The 14577-nt window shown below is 39.1% G+C and overlaps 1 protein-coding gene across 1 annotated transcript in view; it reads left to right on the top strand.

Moving 5' to 3' along the window:
• The window catches only part of PARD3 (par-3 family cell polarity regulator), a gene marked incomplete at its 5' end in the record, with an annotated part of 471015 nt that overhangs the window by 257595 nt on the left and 198843 nt on the right, over positions 1 to 14577 (top strand). Inside the window, 2 exons of the mRNA XM_015426744.1 lie at positions 1 to 70; positions 4202 to 4246. The exon at positions 1 to 70 is cut by the window's left edge and continues 15 nt beyond it. Coding sequence (XP_015282230.1) covers positions 1 to 70; positions 4202 to 4246 — 115 coding nt within the window. The remainder of the gene's footprint in view (positions 71 to 4201; positions 4247 to 14577) is intronic.

The raw sequence follows: 14577 nt of genomic DNA on the forward strand, positions 1-14577 counted from the left end.
ACAAAGCAATTTTCAGATGCCAGCCAGTTGGAATTTGTTAAGACACGAAAATCCAAGAGTATGGACTTAGGTATTGAGTTTAGGCTATTTTTTGGTGTTTTATTTCAACATGTTTCTTCAGGTTGCAATTATGTTGTTTGTTGTTTTGTGCTGCACTCATATTGTTTGTTATGCCAGGCATTTGATTTGCCCATGCAGCTGGATTCAATAAGGTGTGGTATGAAGAATTCATAATATAACCTGACCAAGTTAATTCTGTATGTCCGTACAGTTTTAACATTCAATGTGTTTTCTGTTTGCCTGGATATACATAGGTGCATTACATATAATAGTTCAATGTGTGAGTGTGTGCATACTTTTCACACACTAGAAAAGCAATTGGCCAATTTTTAAAACAATTTTTAAATTGCTAAATTTTGCTTAACTCCAGCTTTTGGTAATTCTCAGTGACTGCTAGTAACAACCCTAGCCAAGAATTTCAGTTTTGCGTAACCTACTCTAGGGCTAATATTCCAACACCAGTCCAATGTGAATGGAAGCCAGGTCTTTTATTTTCAGAGGGACTTGCTGTCAGGAGCTCTTTTACTGAAAACCTCATAGGAGGAAGTTGGGAATTGGCCTAAAGGTATACTTGCAGTAATCAGGTGTTAGAAGCCATAAAAGTGAAGGTACCATCGGTCCCTGCAATTGACAGGCAATGTGAAATGGGAATGGTCATGGCTGGTACAAAGAGTAGGTATCTGGTCTGATGCCTTTGCCTGACCAATTGAGCAATACTGTCCACTTGCTGCAATTCAGGTAGAGCTCGTGTATTACTGGAGATCAGTACAAGTTTGTGCCATACCTCTTTATTAATTGGCTGGTGCCTTGTGTTGTCCCTCCCCTCTGAAGTCCCAGTAAAGTAAACTTGTTTTGCAACCATACTTGGATCTGGATTCCAGGTTTGAGTTTAAGCCCTAGCCTGGATTCAGCCCAAGTTTCTATCATTGGTTCTAGTTCAGGCAGAGATCCCATCCCCAATTTATATCCGGGTATGGCTGCCTACAGCCTAACATGATGCTTCTCTAGGAGACTAAGCCAGTTTGGTGTAGTGGTTAAGTGCGTGGGCTCTAATCTGGGAGAACCGGCTTTGATTCCCCACTCCTCCTGTCAGAGCTGTTCTTGAAAAAGAGCAATTTCTGTCAGAGCTCTCTCAGCCCCACCTACCTCACAGGGTGTCTGTTGTGGGGAGGGGAAGGGAAAGGAGCTTCTACTCCTCCTCCTCCTCCTCCAGCCAAGCGTCATGTCACACAGTACTTTCTTCAGTGTAGAATTCCCAAGTGTGTACCTGTGTTGCAGCAAGAACAGGAAATCTATGGCCTTCTAGTCACTATTGTGATGTAAACTTTCACCAGACCTATGAAATTGTTGCCCTCCTCCTCCTCCTCCTCCTCCAGCCAAGCGTCATGTCACACAGTACTTTCTTCAGTGTAGAATTCCCAAGTGTGTACCTGTGTTGCAGCAAGAACAGGAAATCTATGGCCTTCTAGTCACTATTGTGATGTAAACTTTCACCAGACCTATGAAATTGTTGCAAAAATTGGTACCCTTATTGCCTTGTAAAAGGAGAATTGTTTTTACAAAGTATGCCAAAGGGCAAAGTAAAACAAGAGGCAGATATGTCACATTACTAGGTAGAGCACGACTGTGAAAAAGATCTAATACAAGCAAGATCCAATTAAGTTGGGTGTTACACACTCTTGCCCAAAGACCACTGGTGATGGACAGATGGATAACATAAATAAAAAGCTAGAGGAGTAATTATTTTCTGTAATGACCCATTTATCCCATATCTTCACTGAGACCCAGTTTGTCAAATGTACTGATGAATTCTAACACATTGACTTCACAGTGATGTCTCCCTTTGAAACTTATTTGATGTAGTATGGCCTCTAATGTTTGCTACACGGTGTCCTGCGAAATTGAAGTACTCCCTCACTAATTTGTATGTGCTACCATATTTAACATCTCATTTGTGCCTATTTATTCTCTTGTGTGGATACTGATCCATTGGTTTATGTACATGGGAGAAGTGCATTGCTGGGAGGTGATGGTATATAACACATTTAAAAGGTACAGCTGTACAAGCTCTTTACACTGTCAACCAGTGTATAACCAGACTTGCTTGTTCTGTGATAGTATTACTTGAGTAGGTTCAGTGGTAGAGTTTGCACAAGGGGTTGTTGCAGAGGCTAGTTCCTAGATTTGTATCACTGTTTGGTCCAACTGGTAAGCAGTTGCTTCAGATTGGAAGGCACTGTGTAAGCAATATCTGTGAGAGGAAAGGATTATCATTCATGATGGGTCTTCACTCCTTGAAGAACATAAGAGGTTCTAGCTGTATGCTGTAGCTGGCCTCACTTCTACTAGATGATTCCTAAGTGTCCATCTGGCCTTATTTATTGGTTTTTCTTTGTTTTGTCCTAAGTATGCCTGACATAAACATTAAAATTGTTGGTATATCTGAAAGTGTAAAGCAAATGCCAGTCACTGCAGTTATAATGCTTGGCAGTAAACAATGGGTTATACAGAGTGCTCTTGGTGGTAATGGGAACACTTTGGTATGGATAGAAAGCTGATTTCATTTTATAGGGTAGGATGTTTGTATGCATAATTGCATTGTGGGATTCTAGACTGAAGCTGCTGTATGGAGCGGCCGAGACTTTGGCTTGGTCTACACATGCAAGGATGAAGTGGTAGAATCTTGCAATGGTAGAATGGTGTGTGTATCACTTTGGAATACAGGCAATTGAGATTCATATGTTTAAAGCTTCTATTAAAGACTCTCTGTATAATCCTCAGATGGAAAAATGTGTATCAGAGGAAAGAGAAGTTGTGGCCTAGTCCTCCCCATGCTTTGAAAGTTTCCCATTCCCATGGGAATTATTAATGTTAGGGAACTTGGCAAAATGGGATCTCACATATTCATTCTGAAATTCATTCTGCACCACAGTGCTCTGCTTCCTCATTTCCATCTCCTTCTGCCGTATGTAGAGACCCCACCCTAGGTGTCATGTTTTGCTCTTCATGTTGCTGGGGTAATTAATCAAAAGTTGCCTCTAGTCAAGAGTAGGTTACATCCACTCTGATTGGATTCGTCTTTGATTAGATCTTGTGTGTGTGTTTGCTAGACATAGTAATTTGACATACCTACTGCTCTCTTTTTTTGATTACTTGCCATGGTGGTCTTTGTTTAAACTCGACAACAGAAACTTTCTTCTTTTCACACACCTGGTAAAGTAGGATCTGGCTTCCAAAAGCGTATGCCACAATAAATTCATTAGTGTTTAAGGTGGGTTTGATGTGTGGTACCCTTAGTGAAAATAAATTGAAAGGCGTAATATCCCTGCTTTAGGGAAGCTCAAAACCACATACTGTAATGAAATGCATATTGTACAAGCAACATTTTTCAGTGATATCTATCTCCTTTTCACAAGCAATGGGAATAGGTAAGGAAACCATATCCAGCACTCTTGAAAACTTTTCAGGAGTGCTCCTGATTGGTAATATTATAGCAAATTGCCATTCCCATTTTGCTGGTATAATGTTTGAATTCTCTTATGGGTAATTTCTGAGAGTAAGAGAGCCAGATAACTATGCACCCCTGCATGCCATGTCGTCAGAGATAATATTAAATCAAGGCAAAAAAAGGCTGAAAATAAAAATCAGACAACCTATTGAATAGTTAAAATAGCCAGAAATAAGCATTTCTAGCCAAGCCTTTTGTATCCCCTATAGGAGGAATTATGTACTTGGAGTTTTTAAAAAATTATAAGAAAATTTAAAAATATGTAAATATTGTTTTTATAACACTGGTGGGCTTTTAAACCCCAAAATCCCTCTAAAACATATGGGGTGGTGACTTGCCTTGGCTAGTTCTGATATGCTAGCATGTGAATAACACATTGTACTTGCCTGTGATGTGGAAATGACTGACACAACGCATGTTGTTGGTTTCTACATTTGTTGTTGGGCTGGTTTTTTGTTTGCTTGTTCTGGTTGGTTGTTTTTGGCCCCTTCAAGACTGTCTATGTAACATTGCGTACTTGCATGAAGAGTGATGTTGCCAGTGTCTTCTAACTTTAAAGAAAGTATAAATAGTGGATGCATGTGGGATGTGGGCACTAACAGGGCTAACCGTTATACATTTACCTTTTAACAGTAGCTGACGAGACTAAGCTCAGTACAATGGATGACCAGAAAACAGGTAAGAATTGACTGTAGGGTGGTTGCCATAGAAACCTTGGTCAGAGCAGCTACAATTACAGAGCTGCCAGTCACAATGCATGGAAAATAATATTTTAATTGTTGCATGACTCTTGGATTTTTTATTGTAGCAAATAATTCAGATATTACGATATACCATCATTAATTGACAGTATCTTAGAAAAATAACACGAAGGGGGGAAATGACACTTTTAGAAAAAAAATTGATTCTAGCAATTGTCTTCTTGGAGTTCTTAAAAGACAATTACACTCTCCAAAGATTTTCAGTGACATGTTCTTTGGGCTATGATCTCGACAAAGCGATGTGCCATAAGAGACCAAATTATTAAGAAATCTGAGTATTTATCTACAGGCGCTGTTAATGCCAGGATTTTAAAAAATATGCTTTTATCTGCAAAAGTCCCATCCCATCTTCCTTGGATTTACACCTAAATGGAGCTCCCATCTTTGCAACAAGGTGGCAATTAGATATGTGATGCTGAAAGGTTTGCCTGGCCTTTTCTTTTCCTTATTGAATAAAAACATTAGATTAGAGCAAAAATAGGTAATTAATAGAATATGCACTCCAAACCATGATCCACGGTCACTTTGCTTTCTCTGTGTAATGGCCAAGATGCCAACTTCCTACACATGAATTTATTAGCAATTAAAATAATGCACCAGCAGCAATTAGGAGCCTTTATAATTTATTAATACATGTTAGCTTTTGACCTTTGGAATGTTGTTTTAATTAGGGTAGATCTAGAGGACACAGTAACATTCCATATACAGGAGTGGTAACATTACTTAGCTCTAATTAGGAACAATTCACCTTTGAAGCCTGAAAATATTACTCTTTTTTTTTTTTTGCATGATTCATTGAACACAGTGCCCCATGCATGTTGGTGATTATATATTTTTTAAAATAATGGGTTCTCTGTTTAATCACATTGTAAAACATAAACAGTCAACTGGAAAGCTGTATTTAAAAAACCTGATGGAATGGTTAGCATTTATACCAAAACTTAAGTAGCTCTGAGATCTTGGTAAGCGAGATGTCACAGTGTTGCAGTGAATTGCATGCATATATTATGGACTGTGATTAAGGCCTGTTAAGTGGCATTTATCAAAGCGTGTGGAGTTTTAAGTGTGTAACATTTTTATAGGATTGGTTGAGCCCCAGAAAACTAGGCTTATATTATTCCTCTGACTGTGGCCTGAGCTGACAGGCATGAGGAAAGATGATGGGATGAAATGCTAATTTAACAAATGTAAATGCTAAGGAGGGCTTTTACATCTCAGTCCTAAACATTTTGTTTTGCGCTTTTGCTTGCAAAGGCCATGTAATATCACAACTGTCTGGGGTCTGTGACATTGTATTGGCACACTTGTTGGTATGCACAACATGCACCTTTTCAGCAAGCCTCCTTTTAAGAAGAAGAAGAGAAGAGATTGGATTTATACCCCGCCCTTCACTACCCAAAGGTGTCTCAGAGCGCCTTACAAACTCCTTTCCCTTCCCCTCCCCACAACAGACACCCTGTGAGGTAGGTGGGGCTGAGAGAGCTCTTGACAGAAACTGCTCTTTTTCAAGAAAAGCTCTTATCAGAACTACGGCTTGCCCAAGGTCATCCAGCCAGGTGCAAGTGGAGGAGTGGGGAATCAAACCCGGTTCTCCCAGATTAGTCTGCGCACTTAACCACTACACCAAACTGGCTTAAATTTTTACACACAACTCACAAAATGCAAAAATGTTACAGTGCCTCCCTGTTTTACCTTATGGTTCATATGTTCATGAACCTTTCTTAGTGTTACCCTGTATTTCCACTTCTGTTCTATACAGTCTCTCCTGTATTTTCACTTCTGTTCCATGCAGTGTCTCCTGTCTGGAGAGCCAACAGAATGCAGTGGCTAGAGTGTCAGACTAGAATCTGGGAGACTCGGGTTCAAATACCCTCTCTGCCATGGAAGCTCATTGGGTGACCTTTGGCCAGTCACTCTCTTTCAGTCTAATCGGTATCACAGGGTGCTTATTACAGTAAAATGGAGAAGAGAACAATGTTATAAGCTGCTTCGAATCCCCATTGAAGAGGAAAATGGGGTATACATATGTATATAAACATTTTTAAAACTCCCCCAAATATCACAAAGTACAGAATAATTAGCAGATTTGATCAAATCAATCTAGATTTTACATGTATTCATATCTGCAATTCTTAGGTTCAGGCTATAAGATTTCTCTTGCAGTAATTTTAAATAAAAATGTGGCCCTAGTCTATTATAAGGACCTTGACCCTGACCTGGATAGCCCAGGCTAGCCTGATCTCATCAGATCTCAGAAGGTAAACAGGGTCAGCCCTTATCAGTACTTGGAAGGGGGACCACCAAGGAATTACAGGGTCGTTATACAGAGGAAAGCAATGGCAAACCACCTCTGAATGTCTCTTGCCTTGAAAACCCTATGGAATTGCCATAAGTCTGCTGTGACTTGATGGCAAAAAGAAAAAGATAAGGAAGTTAGCTACCTGCATTTAAAGCTAGGCAGCATTCCTGGCTTATATTCTGAGAATATAAGCCACTCCATATGTTAACTTCTGTTAACAATCCTGTTAACACAATTGGATTGATGGGCCCTGACCCTAAGCCACAATTCACCTGGGCCAAGCAAGATAAATATTTAGTGGTTCTTAGCAAAAGATTCATTTTATGAGGTTTTTTCTCTCCTGCTTGATGCAGAGCAGATTGTTCAAATAACTTGTACAATTTCCCGGCTGTCAAAAGCCAGGATGCTAAATAAACCTGTGTTACCACTTTGTAGACCAAAAAAAAAAAATCAAGTAATTAAAAGATGAATGTTTAATATGTTTGGCAAAAAGTACTGTGCTGGAGTATATCAAATGCAGACTAGCAGACCATGTTTACATTGGTAGTGTAAGTTTGCACCTGTTCTTAAAAACTATGGTTGGGTTTAGTTGTATTGAACCCAAATGAAAACTTACGTTCTCACCAGGACAAACTTCACTGTAATAGATTTTAAAATTATTTATCTTTCTTCAGTTCACTTGGAGTGCCTAATCCTTGTGTTTACAGTTCATTCCAGAGGTCAGAAGTATATTCAGTAGCAATTGAGCATGGCTCATTTATTCGGCCTTAAGCGAACAGTAACAAAGATGGGTTATTTCCATATTCACCTTGTCATAATTCTCACAATAGGTCTCTAAGAACAACAACAACAACAAAATCTAGTTTGGGAAGTAATCCCAACACTGCAAATCATTATTATTTCAACTGCAACATTTTATTAAATATTAATCTTATTTACATAAATTGTATGTTTTGTTAGCATTATCAGTGTTATAAATAGTAAGCTCCTAAAGGAGAATATTCAAAGTTCACTTTAGAGACCTTTGAAAAACCAAGAAAAAGGAAATATAGTGCATAATGTTAATTGTAGAAGCCTTCTGCGTATGCAGTTATATATGTTTCACAAATTAGTCCAAACGTATGCCAGCTCTGTCACACACACTGTGATAAGAGGGATGAGTCAGTATTGTTAGAGGACAAAAAGCAGAACCTCGATGAAGTGCAGATGGACAATCATTACTAAAATAGGATATTTCTCCTTCATGACCTCTGTGCAGTCCTGCCAATGGGATTTTTTTGTAATGAGTCTTAGTGCTCACCAAAAGTGGATCCTTCTAGAGGTTCTGAAATATGGAGTGCTTTTGGCACTATTATCTCAGCTGAAGGGCAGGGTGATCCTCCTCAGTTCCTTTGTCACCATGATGGAAACATCTGGCTTCTCTCTTCTAGGAGGATTATTAAAGTATTGAAGGTGGATTATTTTTTCCTGTTGCTTTTTGAGTAATCATACTATCTCTGATTAATGTTTATTGCTCAGTGCTGTCCTTTTAAGAAATGCAAATAGTACCGGGGTGAAGAGTAGTCTAATCCAAAGCCCTCAAAGCAGCACATACTTTGGTGGGGGCTCCATTGTTGATGTTTGTCTGTTCTGTCAAATGAGAACTATCTTCCACAATCAGAGGCTAGACTAAATGTGTTACTTTGGGAGAACACTTTGGCAGCTACTAAGCACCTTGCTAACTCCACTGCAAATTTTTCCACTTGGGCACAGCCATTGCAGAAAACGTTCAGGAAATGACAGGGTGGTTCACAGCCAGAAACCAGTTCCCAGTCTAGCCCTGTAGTCTCTGAGAGTCCCCTAAAAGAAGTATTCAAAATTTTCTCAAAGGACTAAAAACTGAAGAGTCTGCTAAGAACTCTGAAATGAACTATGCCACCGTTTGATGCCAAGAAATGTCCCAGTTTGTGGGACACGTTGCTTATGGATCCCACAAAGAACCAGAAATAAATATTTAAATACCCCCCCTCCTAACATGAGTTAACATTGTCCTGATAGAAGAAACATTTCATGATGTGATGGAGCAAAGGACTTTGTCTCTGTCTTGGGCAAGATGGGTTCTTGTGACTTGAATTCCAATACTGAAATTCTTGCATTACTCTTGGAGGTTGGTGCACAGGAAGCTCTTTATAGTGATGCTGTAGATCTGGGGATTTCCTTGTGGATAAAGAGATGAGTGGACCAGGAGGGGATGTCAGAGGCCAGTACTAGATCTTTGGGATCTCAAGTTCATTCACACACATGAAGATTTATCATGGTCTCACTGTCGATTCTGAACACAGACCCTACTTCAGATTTGTTTGTGGAGCAAATCATATCCACTTCAGGGTCCTTTTCTTTGCACTATGTTTAGCCTCTAAGGTCTTTACAAAGTATGTTTTACCAATCTAATAACTTTAGTCCATGTCACACTAGGAGTCCAAGATCATTCCCTCTCAATGCATTGCATGAGTTGACATCATCTTAGATTATTTAGCCAACAGGATGGAGATATATATAACTTTTGTACAGAACACTTACCATAAAACAGCTGGAAATCTCCTGCCTTCATTCCTTATAGAAAGCATACAGCAATGAAAGCTTCCTTGGCCATAATGGCTTCTACTGCTTTCATAATTCTGTTGGCAAGAGACTCTACACAACCATTTCAATTTAGGGTTCTTAGGTCATTGAGTAAGGTCAGCTGGGACAAATATCTCCTCACTGTTACACCACAGAACATTCAGTTATCTTTGTGAAAGTTTTGTGAGTCAGGAATATTTAGCTGCATGCCTCCTGCCCGCAGGTCACCTTATACAATATAAGTTGCAATGTTCCACAAGCAGAAAGGTTCTTAGAGTGCAAAAAAGAATTCAGCTGACCTCTGCTGGGATGTAAGTCACACACCACAGGCAAAGACCACAGAGTCCTTAACTGATCTGAACCAAGAATGATTCAAAAGCAGTAATTATGCAGATTCACATATTTAAAAAAACATAGTAATCAACTGAGTAAATCAAAAGCAGAGTTGTCTCCATGCTGCTAACTTGGGTTGTCCATTTGATCTGTCCATAATTGTTTGTTGAATTGACCAGCCAAATATGGTCAAATGTGTTTAAAGTATTCGCTTTAGTAAGGGGAAAAAAAGAAGATACTTTCAGTGGGTTTTATACTTAATGCTAATACATTAATTACAAAAAGCCAAATAATTATTGCTGTGAAATAATGATTTTTTTAAAAAAAATTGTAATGGATGCTTAAAACTTTAAACTGTTAGGCAAGGTTTCTGTTGATGTGAACAATTTACTGAATTGTCTTCTCCTTGGCATTTATCCTGGAGCAATAGCTTGAGCTAACAGTTACAAGAGTTTATTAAATGAAATTTAAGAAGAGATGATGCCAAGTACTAACATTTATTTTTGAGCCTAATTTTAAAGGTAAAAGTACGCAATGAAGGTAGTTATGCTAAGTATGTGGCTGGTCAAGTTTTTTTGTCTGGAGATGCTGGCAGTTTGTGGAAAGTGGGCAGTAGGAGAAGCTTTGCTATGCTGCTAAGTCTGCCAGCTGATTACTACAAGGGCTTAAGGACCAGTAGCCCTTGCTCACATATTGCACCAAAATACAGGGGGAAGGGGAGAAATAAGCTGCCCCTTACATGGAATATTTGGCAGTGGTCAGGGAGTATGTGGCCAATTAACCAACATGGAGAGTTCTGGCCATTCTTCATCATCTCCTGGAAAATCCTCTGCGTTTCACAATGGATGCCTCAGAACTAAAGCTTCTGCATATCTTGCAGAAAACTATCTGTATGAAATTTGCTGCTGAAAAAAACGGTGACTCTTATGGAACCTTAAAGACTAACACATTCATTGTGCGTAGGGTTGCAGAAGCTAGAGCCTCCTTCATCAGACGCATCTGGTGAAATAAATTCTTTCCTACAAAAGTTCATGCCATAACAAAGTCAGACTCTGTGACTCTTGTGCTGTCTACCACCCAGTGAGACTGTTTCTAAATTATATACAATAAAAAAACCCACTATTTTCTGGTGTTCATCTTAAATTTGTTAACGTTATACCTGCTATGCATGGCAAACAGAATGGAAAGGGATTAACTTTGGTCATGGAGCTCATGTTAGTTTCATATAGGTGGCCAGATTTTTCAAGGTATTAATAATACCTTAAAATAAAATCCAAGAGTCTTCACACCCAGTTTCATATTATCATTTTTTTCTTATCATCCGGGCAAAGCTAGTTTTTGTTGTTGGAAGATGGTGCATCCTAATCAAATATAAGCCTCCTGGTTAAATCTTAGTTTTCCAGGAATTTTTTAATAAGAGTCATTAATGGCTTCTAAAGAGGAAACATTTCTAAGGTTCTCGTTAGCCTGACAAGGGATACTCTGGATATGTGTATCACAAATTCTGGAAATTAATGTTTAAAAGAAAGGAACGAATCCTGTTTTTGTTGTGTTTGTGTTGTGTATTATGTACAGTTGCACAAAGATCCCTTGGCTCTTGCACTGTCTGGGGGGGTGTCCCAGTAGATTGTATCCTTTGAGTGGAGTTTTTAAAGGTTACATAATACTGAAAGACTTAAGTCCTAATCTAGAGATAGTTTAGATCACATTAAATTGAGTTGAAATCTGTCACTTAATTCAGTCATGAATGGTGAATATTAACTTTTTCTGGATTGCAGGTCTTAAAGCAGCCCCCAAGTTATGCCAACAGTTCCTTTGCTGTGAAATACTATGCTATTAACCCAGAAATGGCTTTTATCTTCAAAGCATATATATTTTGCTTATGTAGGGATATTTCCCTCTTTCAGCATCTGCAAACTGTCCACATTTATGTTGATGGCCACCCAGGTTCAATAAATATTCTTCCCATTTCTGCAATCCATTATTAGTTTTACAGTACTCTGGGAACGTTAGGTCATATCCCATCTTGCTTGTCCTTTGGGATAGTGCAACTTACATAAATATTGTTCTCACAATGATCCACACTGGGAAGCAGGAAATGGGGTTTTTCTCCAGTGTCCCCTATGAGCATAAATGGGTACATTATGTAACTACTGTTTACAAAAGGAATATGTGACTGTTTAGTAATTGGGGGTGGGGGAGATAGACAACCATTTCTTTTAAAATCGATATTCCAATGAGGAATCTGAGATATTACACTAGATAACATTCCCTGCCACTTCAATATGGCTTAAGGAATAAACCTCATCAACAGCTGCTTTGTCTGTGGCTCTTTCAAAGCTGTCACTTCCCTTCTGTAGCAAGGATTGGGTTTAAGAGACAGATCTTGAAAAAATGCAATGCTCGTCAGCCTAGCTATGGGGCTGCATCTGCAAATGGCTACAGGGTGTAAAATACTGAAGGCGTTTCTCAGTAATACTAATGTCAGTAACATTCCTCTGAAAGAGAGAGAGTTGTGTATGATACTTACACCAGACCTTATCCCAAATATTTCACATGCTATGGACTGTTTACACAGCTGGAAACCTCCCTTTCCCTTTCTTGCTCATCCCACCAGCTGGCTCCTACTTCCAGTTATTCCCAAGTCCCTTTTTCCTCTTTAACATCAGGGACTTGTGGGATAAAAGGGTGGTTCATGGTAGTGTGAATTCGTTGTACATGTAGAGATTCCCTGAGTCTGTGGTCACATAACTGTTTCTGAATTTCTGTTTCAGTTCCTTCCTGGCTCTTTTAGATTCTGTTCTGAGTGTGGTGGTCAGCCCTGCTTAAGGTTTTAGAAACCGGATTACATTTTCACTAAGTTGTGGGTTCTGTTGCAGCTGCTTCTTTGTTAGCAGAGTTATTATTTTAGATATCACTTCGACAAATGGGCTGGCATAGAAGTCAGTCTGGCTTCACACTAATGGTGGTTAGGATTTGGGAGTGTGTGCTCCCTCCCCACTGCCCCTGGAGCGCTCTCACTCCAGAAGTATGATTAATGCATTTTTTCCAGTAAGTACTTTAAAACTATCCAGGGTTTCCATTATCTTAGAATTTGAAATCTGCTGCAGACCATTTTCAGGTCCCAGTTCAATGGAAATCCCGCTCCCCTGTAACCACAGTTCAGTGCTGGAGTTTGACTTGCCTTATTCCTGATAGGCCCTGGTTTGCTTGAGCTGATGGTCAGCCTCGAACACTGTGCTGTGCTGGATGAATACTAAGCTGTCCCCTTGCCCATCTTTCTAGTTTCAGTCTTCCAGGGCAGGCAATAATCTCGGTCTCCTTTCAGAGCTAGGAATGTCATTGCATTATGATTTGCTTGCTTGAGTGATACATATCTTAATATTGGAATGACGCAGAGAAGATTAGCATGGCCCCAGTTCAACAAAGACGTGCAGGTTTATGAACCTTTGCATGCTTTTTTAAATATATACAGATACCATCTCTCAGTGGCTGAGTATATGCTTTGCATATAGAAAGTTCCTGGTTCAGTCCTATGGCCATCTTAAAAAACACACACAACAGATCTTGGGTAGCAAGCCTGGGAAAGACTTCAGCTTGGGACTTCTGCCAATCAGAGGAGACAGTCCTGAGCTAGCTAGACCAGTGGTTTGACTCAGTATAAGGCAACTTCCAGCATTTAAAGATATGCCCCCCCCCCATTAAGCTGTCTGTAACTCATAAAAATATCCAAAAGACTTTCTTGGTGATGCAGTTTGATTATGGAAGAATCGTTACCTGGGCATTAATTTTTTTATGTCATTCTTGAGGGTGTGGGGCCGGCTCTGAAGTTAGGTAGTATAGAGAATATTACCACATCATTGGAAGAAGGCTGGTGCCCACATCTGAAACACAGGGATAGGGATCTTAATGGTGTGGTGCTTTCTGCTTCAAAACAGGAGCATGGTTTTAGAACAGTACAGGTTTTGTTAAAAGCACCTGTTCACTGTTGTGACTGAACACTGGCAGGATGCTTAAAGAGGTAATTTGAAGCGTAGTTGGTCAACTTCCTCAGCCTCGGTGGTGAATACTCTCTAGCTACAATATCATTGTTTTGCCACTCCCTGTGCAGTGTTGGCCTGGGTGGTTCTGTTCATACCTGGAAATGTTGCAGGCGTCCTTAGTGAGAAGGCTGGCTGAGACCTTGATTGGTCCCAGGCGCTTTGAGGACCTCTGTACTTTTTCCTGACCGGGCCATGAGCAGATACCCATTTACAGGAGGGTCACAAAATTGTTTCCAGTTTTTTTAAAGTTAGCACTAGACATGCCTGAAGGTAATCTAATGTAATGTCCAGACTAAGTTTTCTTTATTTAGAAACAGGGGCTACGTTTGCATGATAACTGCACTAATAATCTCTAATAAGTGTTTAAACAGGGAATATTGAATAATAAGTTTAATAAACCGAGGGGAAAAATTCAATTACAAGAGCATACAAAAAACTAATTTTTACAAGACCTATTCCTGACCTTTTCAGTGTAATCATTTGTCCAATGAAGTTTTCATATACATACCCATTATAAAATTAATTTTGGCATGCTATTTTAGTGAATAGGGATGTTTTCCTTGCAATGATTAATGTTATTTATTAGCTAAACATGTAAACATTTATTAGAGACTATTAGTTCTATTTTATCATACTGTGGTAATCCCTGTTTCTAAGCAAGGTAAAGAAAAGTGATTCACATTTAATCCATAATAAGTGTCCCATTATAAAATTAATTTTGGCATGCTATTTTAGTGAATAGGGATGTTTTCCTTGCAATTATTAATGTTATTTATTAGCTAATGTTTCCTATGTAAACATTTATTAGAGACTATTATTTCTATTTTATCATACTGTGGTAATCCCTGTTTCTAAGCAAGGTAAAGAAAAGTGATTCACATTTAATCCATAATAAGTGTCTACATGGGTTTTTATGTATAATAAGCATATTAACTAATATGGGTTAATTAATCCAAGGGAAAAAGTCTGTGT

This window comes from Gekko japonicus, unplaced genomic scaffold, assembly GCF_001447785.1.
Source record: "Gekko japonicus isolate JY-2015 unplaced genomic scaffold, Gekko_japonicus_V1.1 scaffold230, whole genome shotgun sequence".
NCBI classification, from domain to species: domain Eukaryota; kingdom Metazoa; phylum Chordata; class Lepidosauria; order Squamata; family Gekkonidae; genus Gekko; species Gekko japonicus.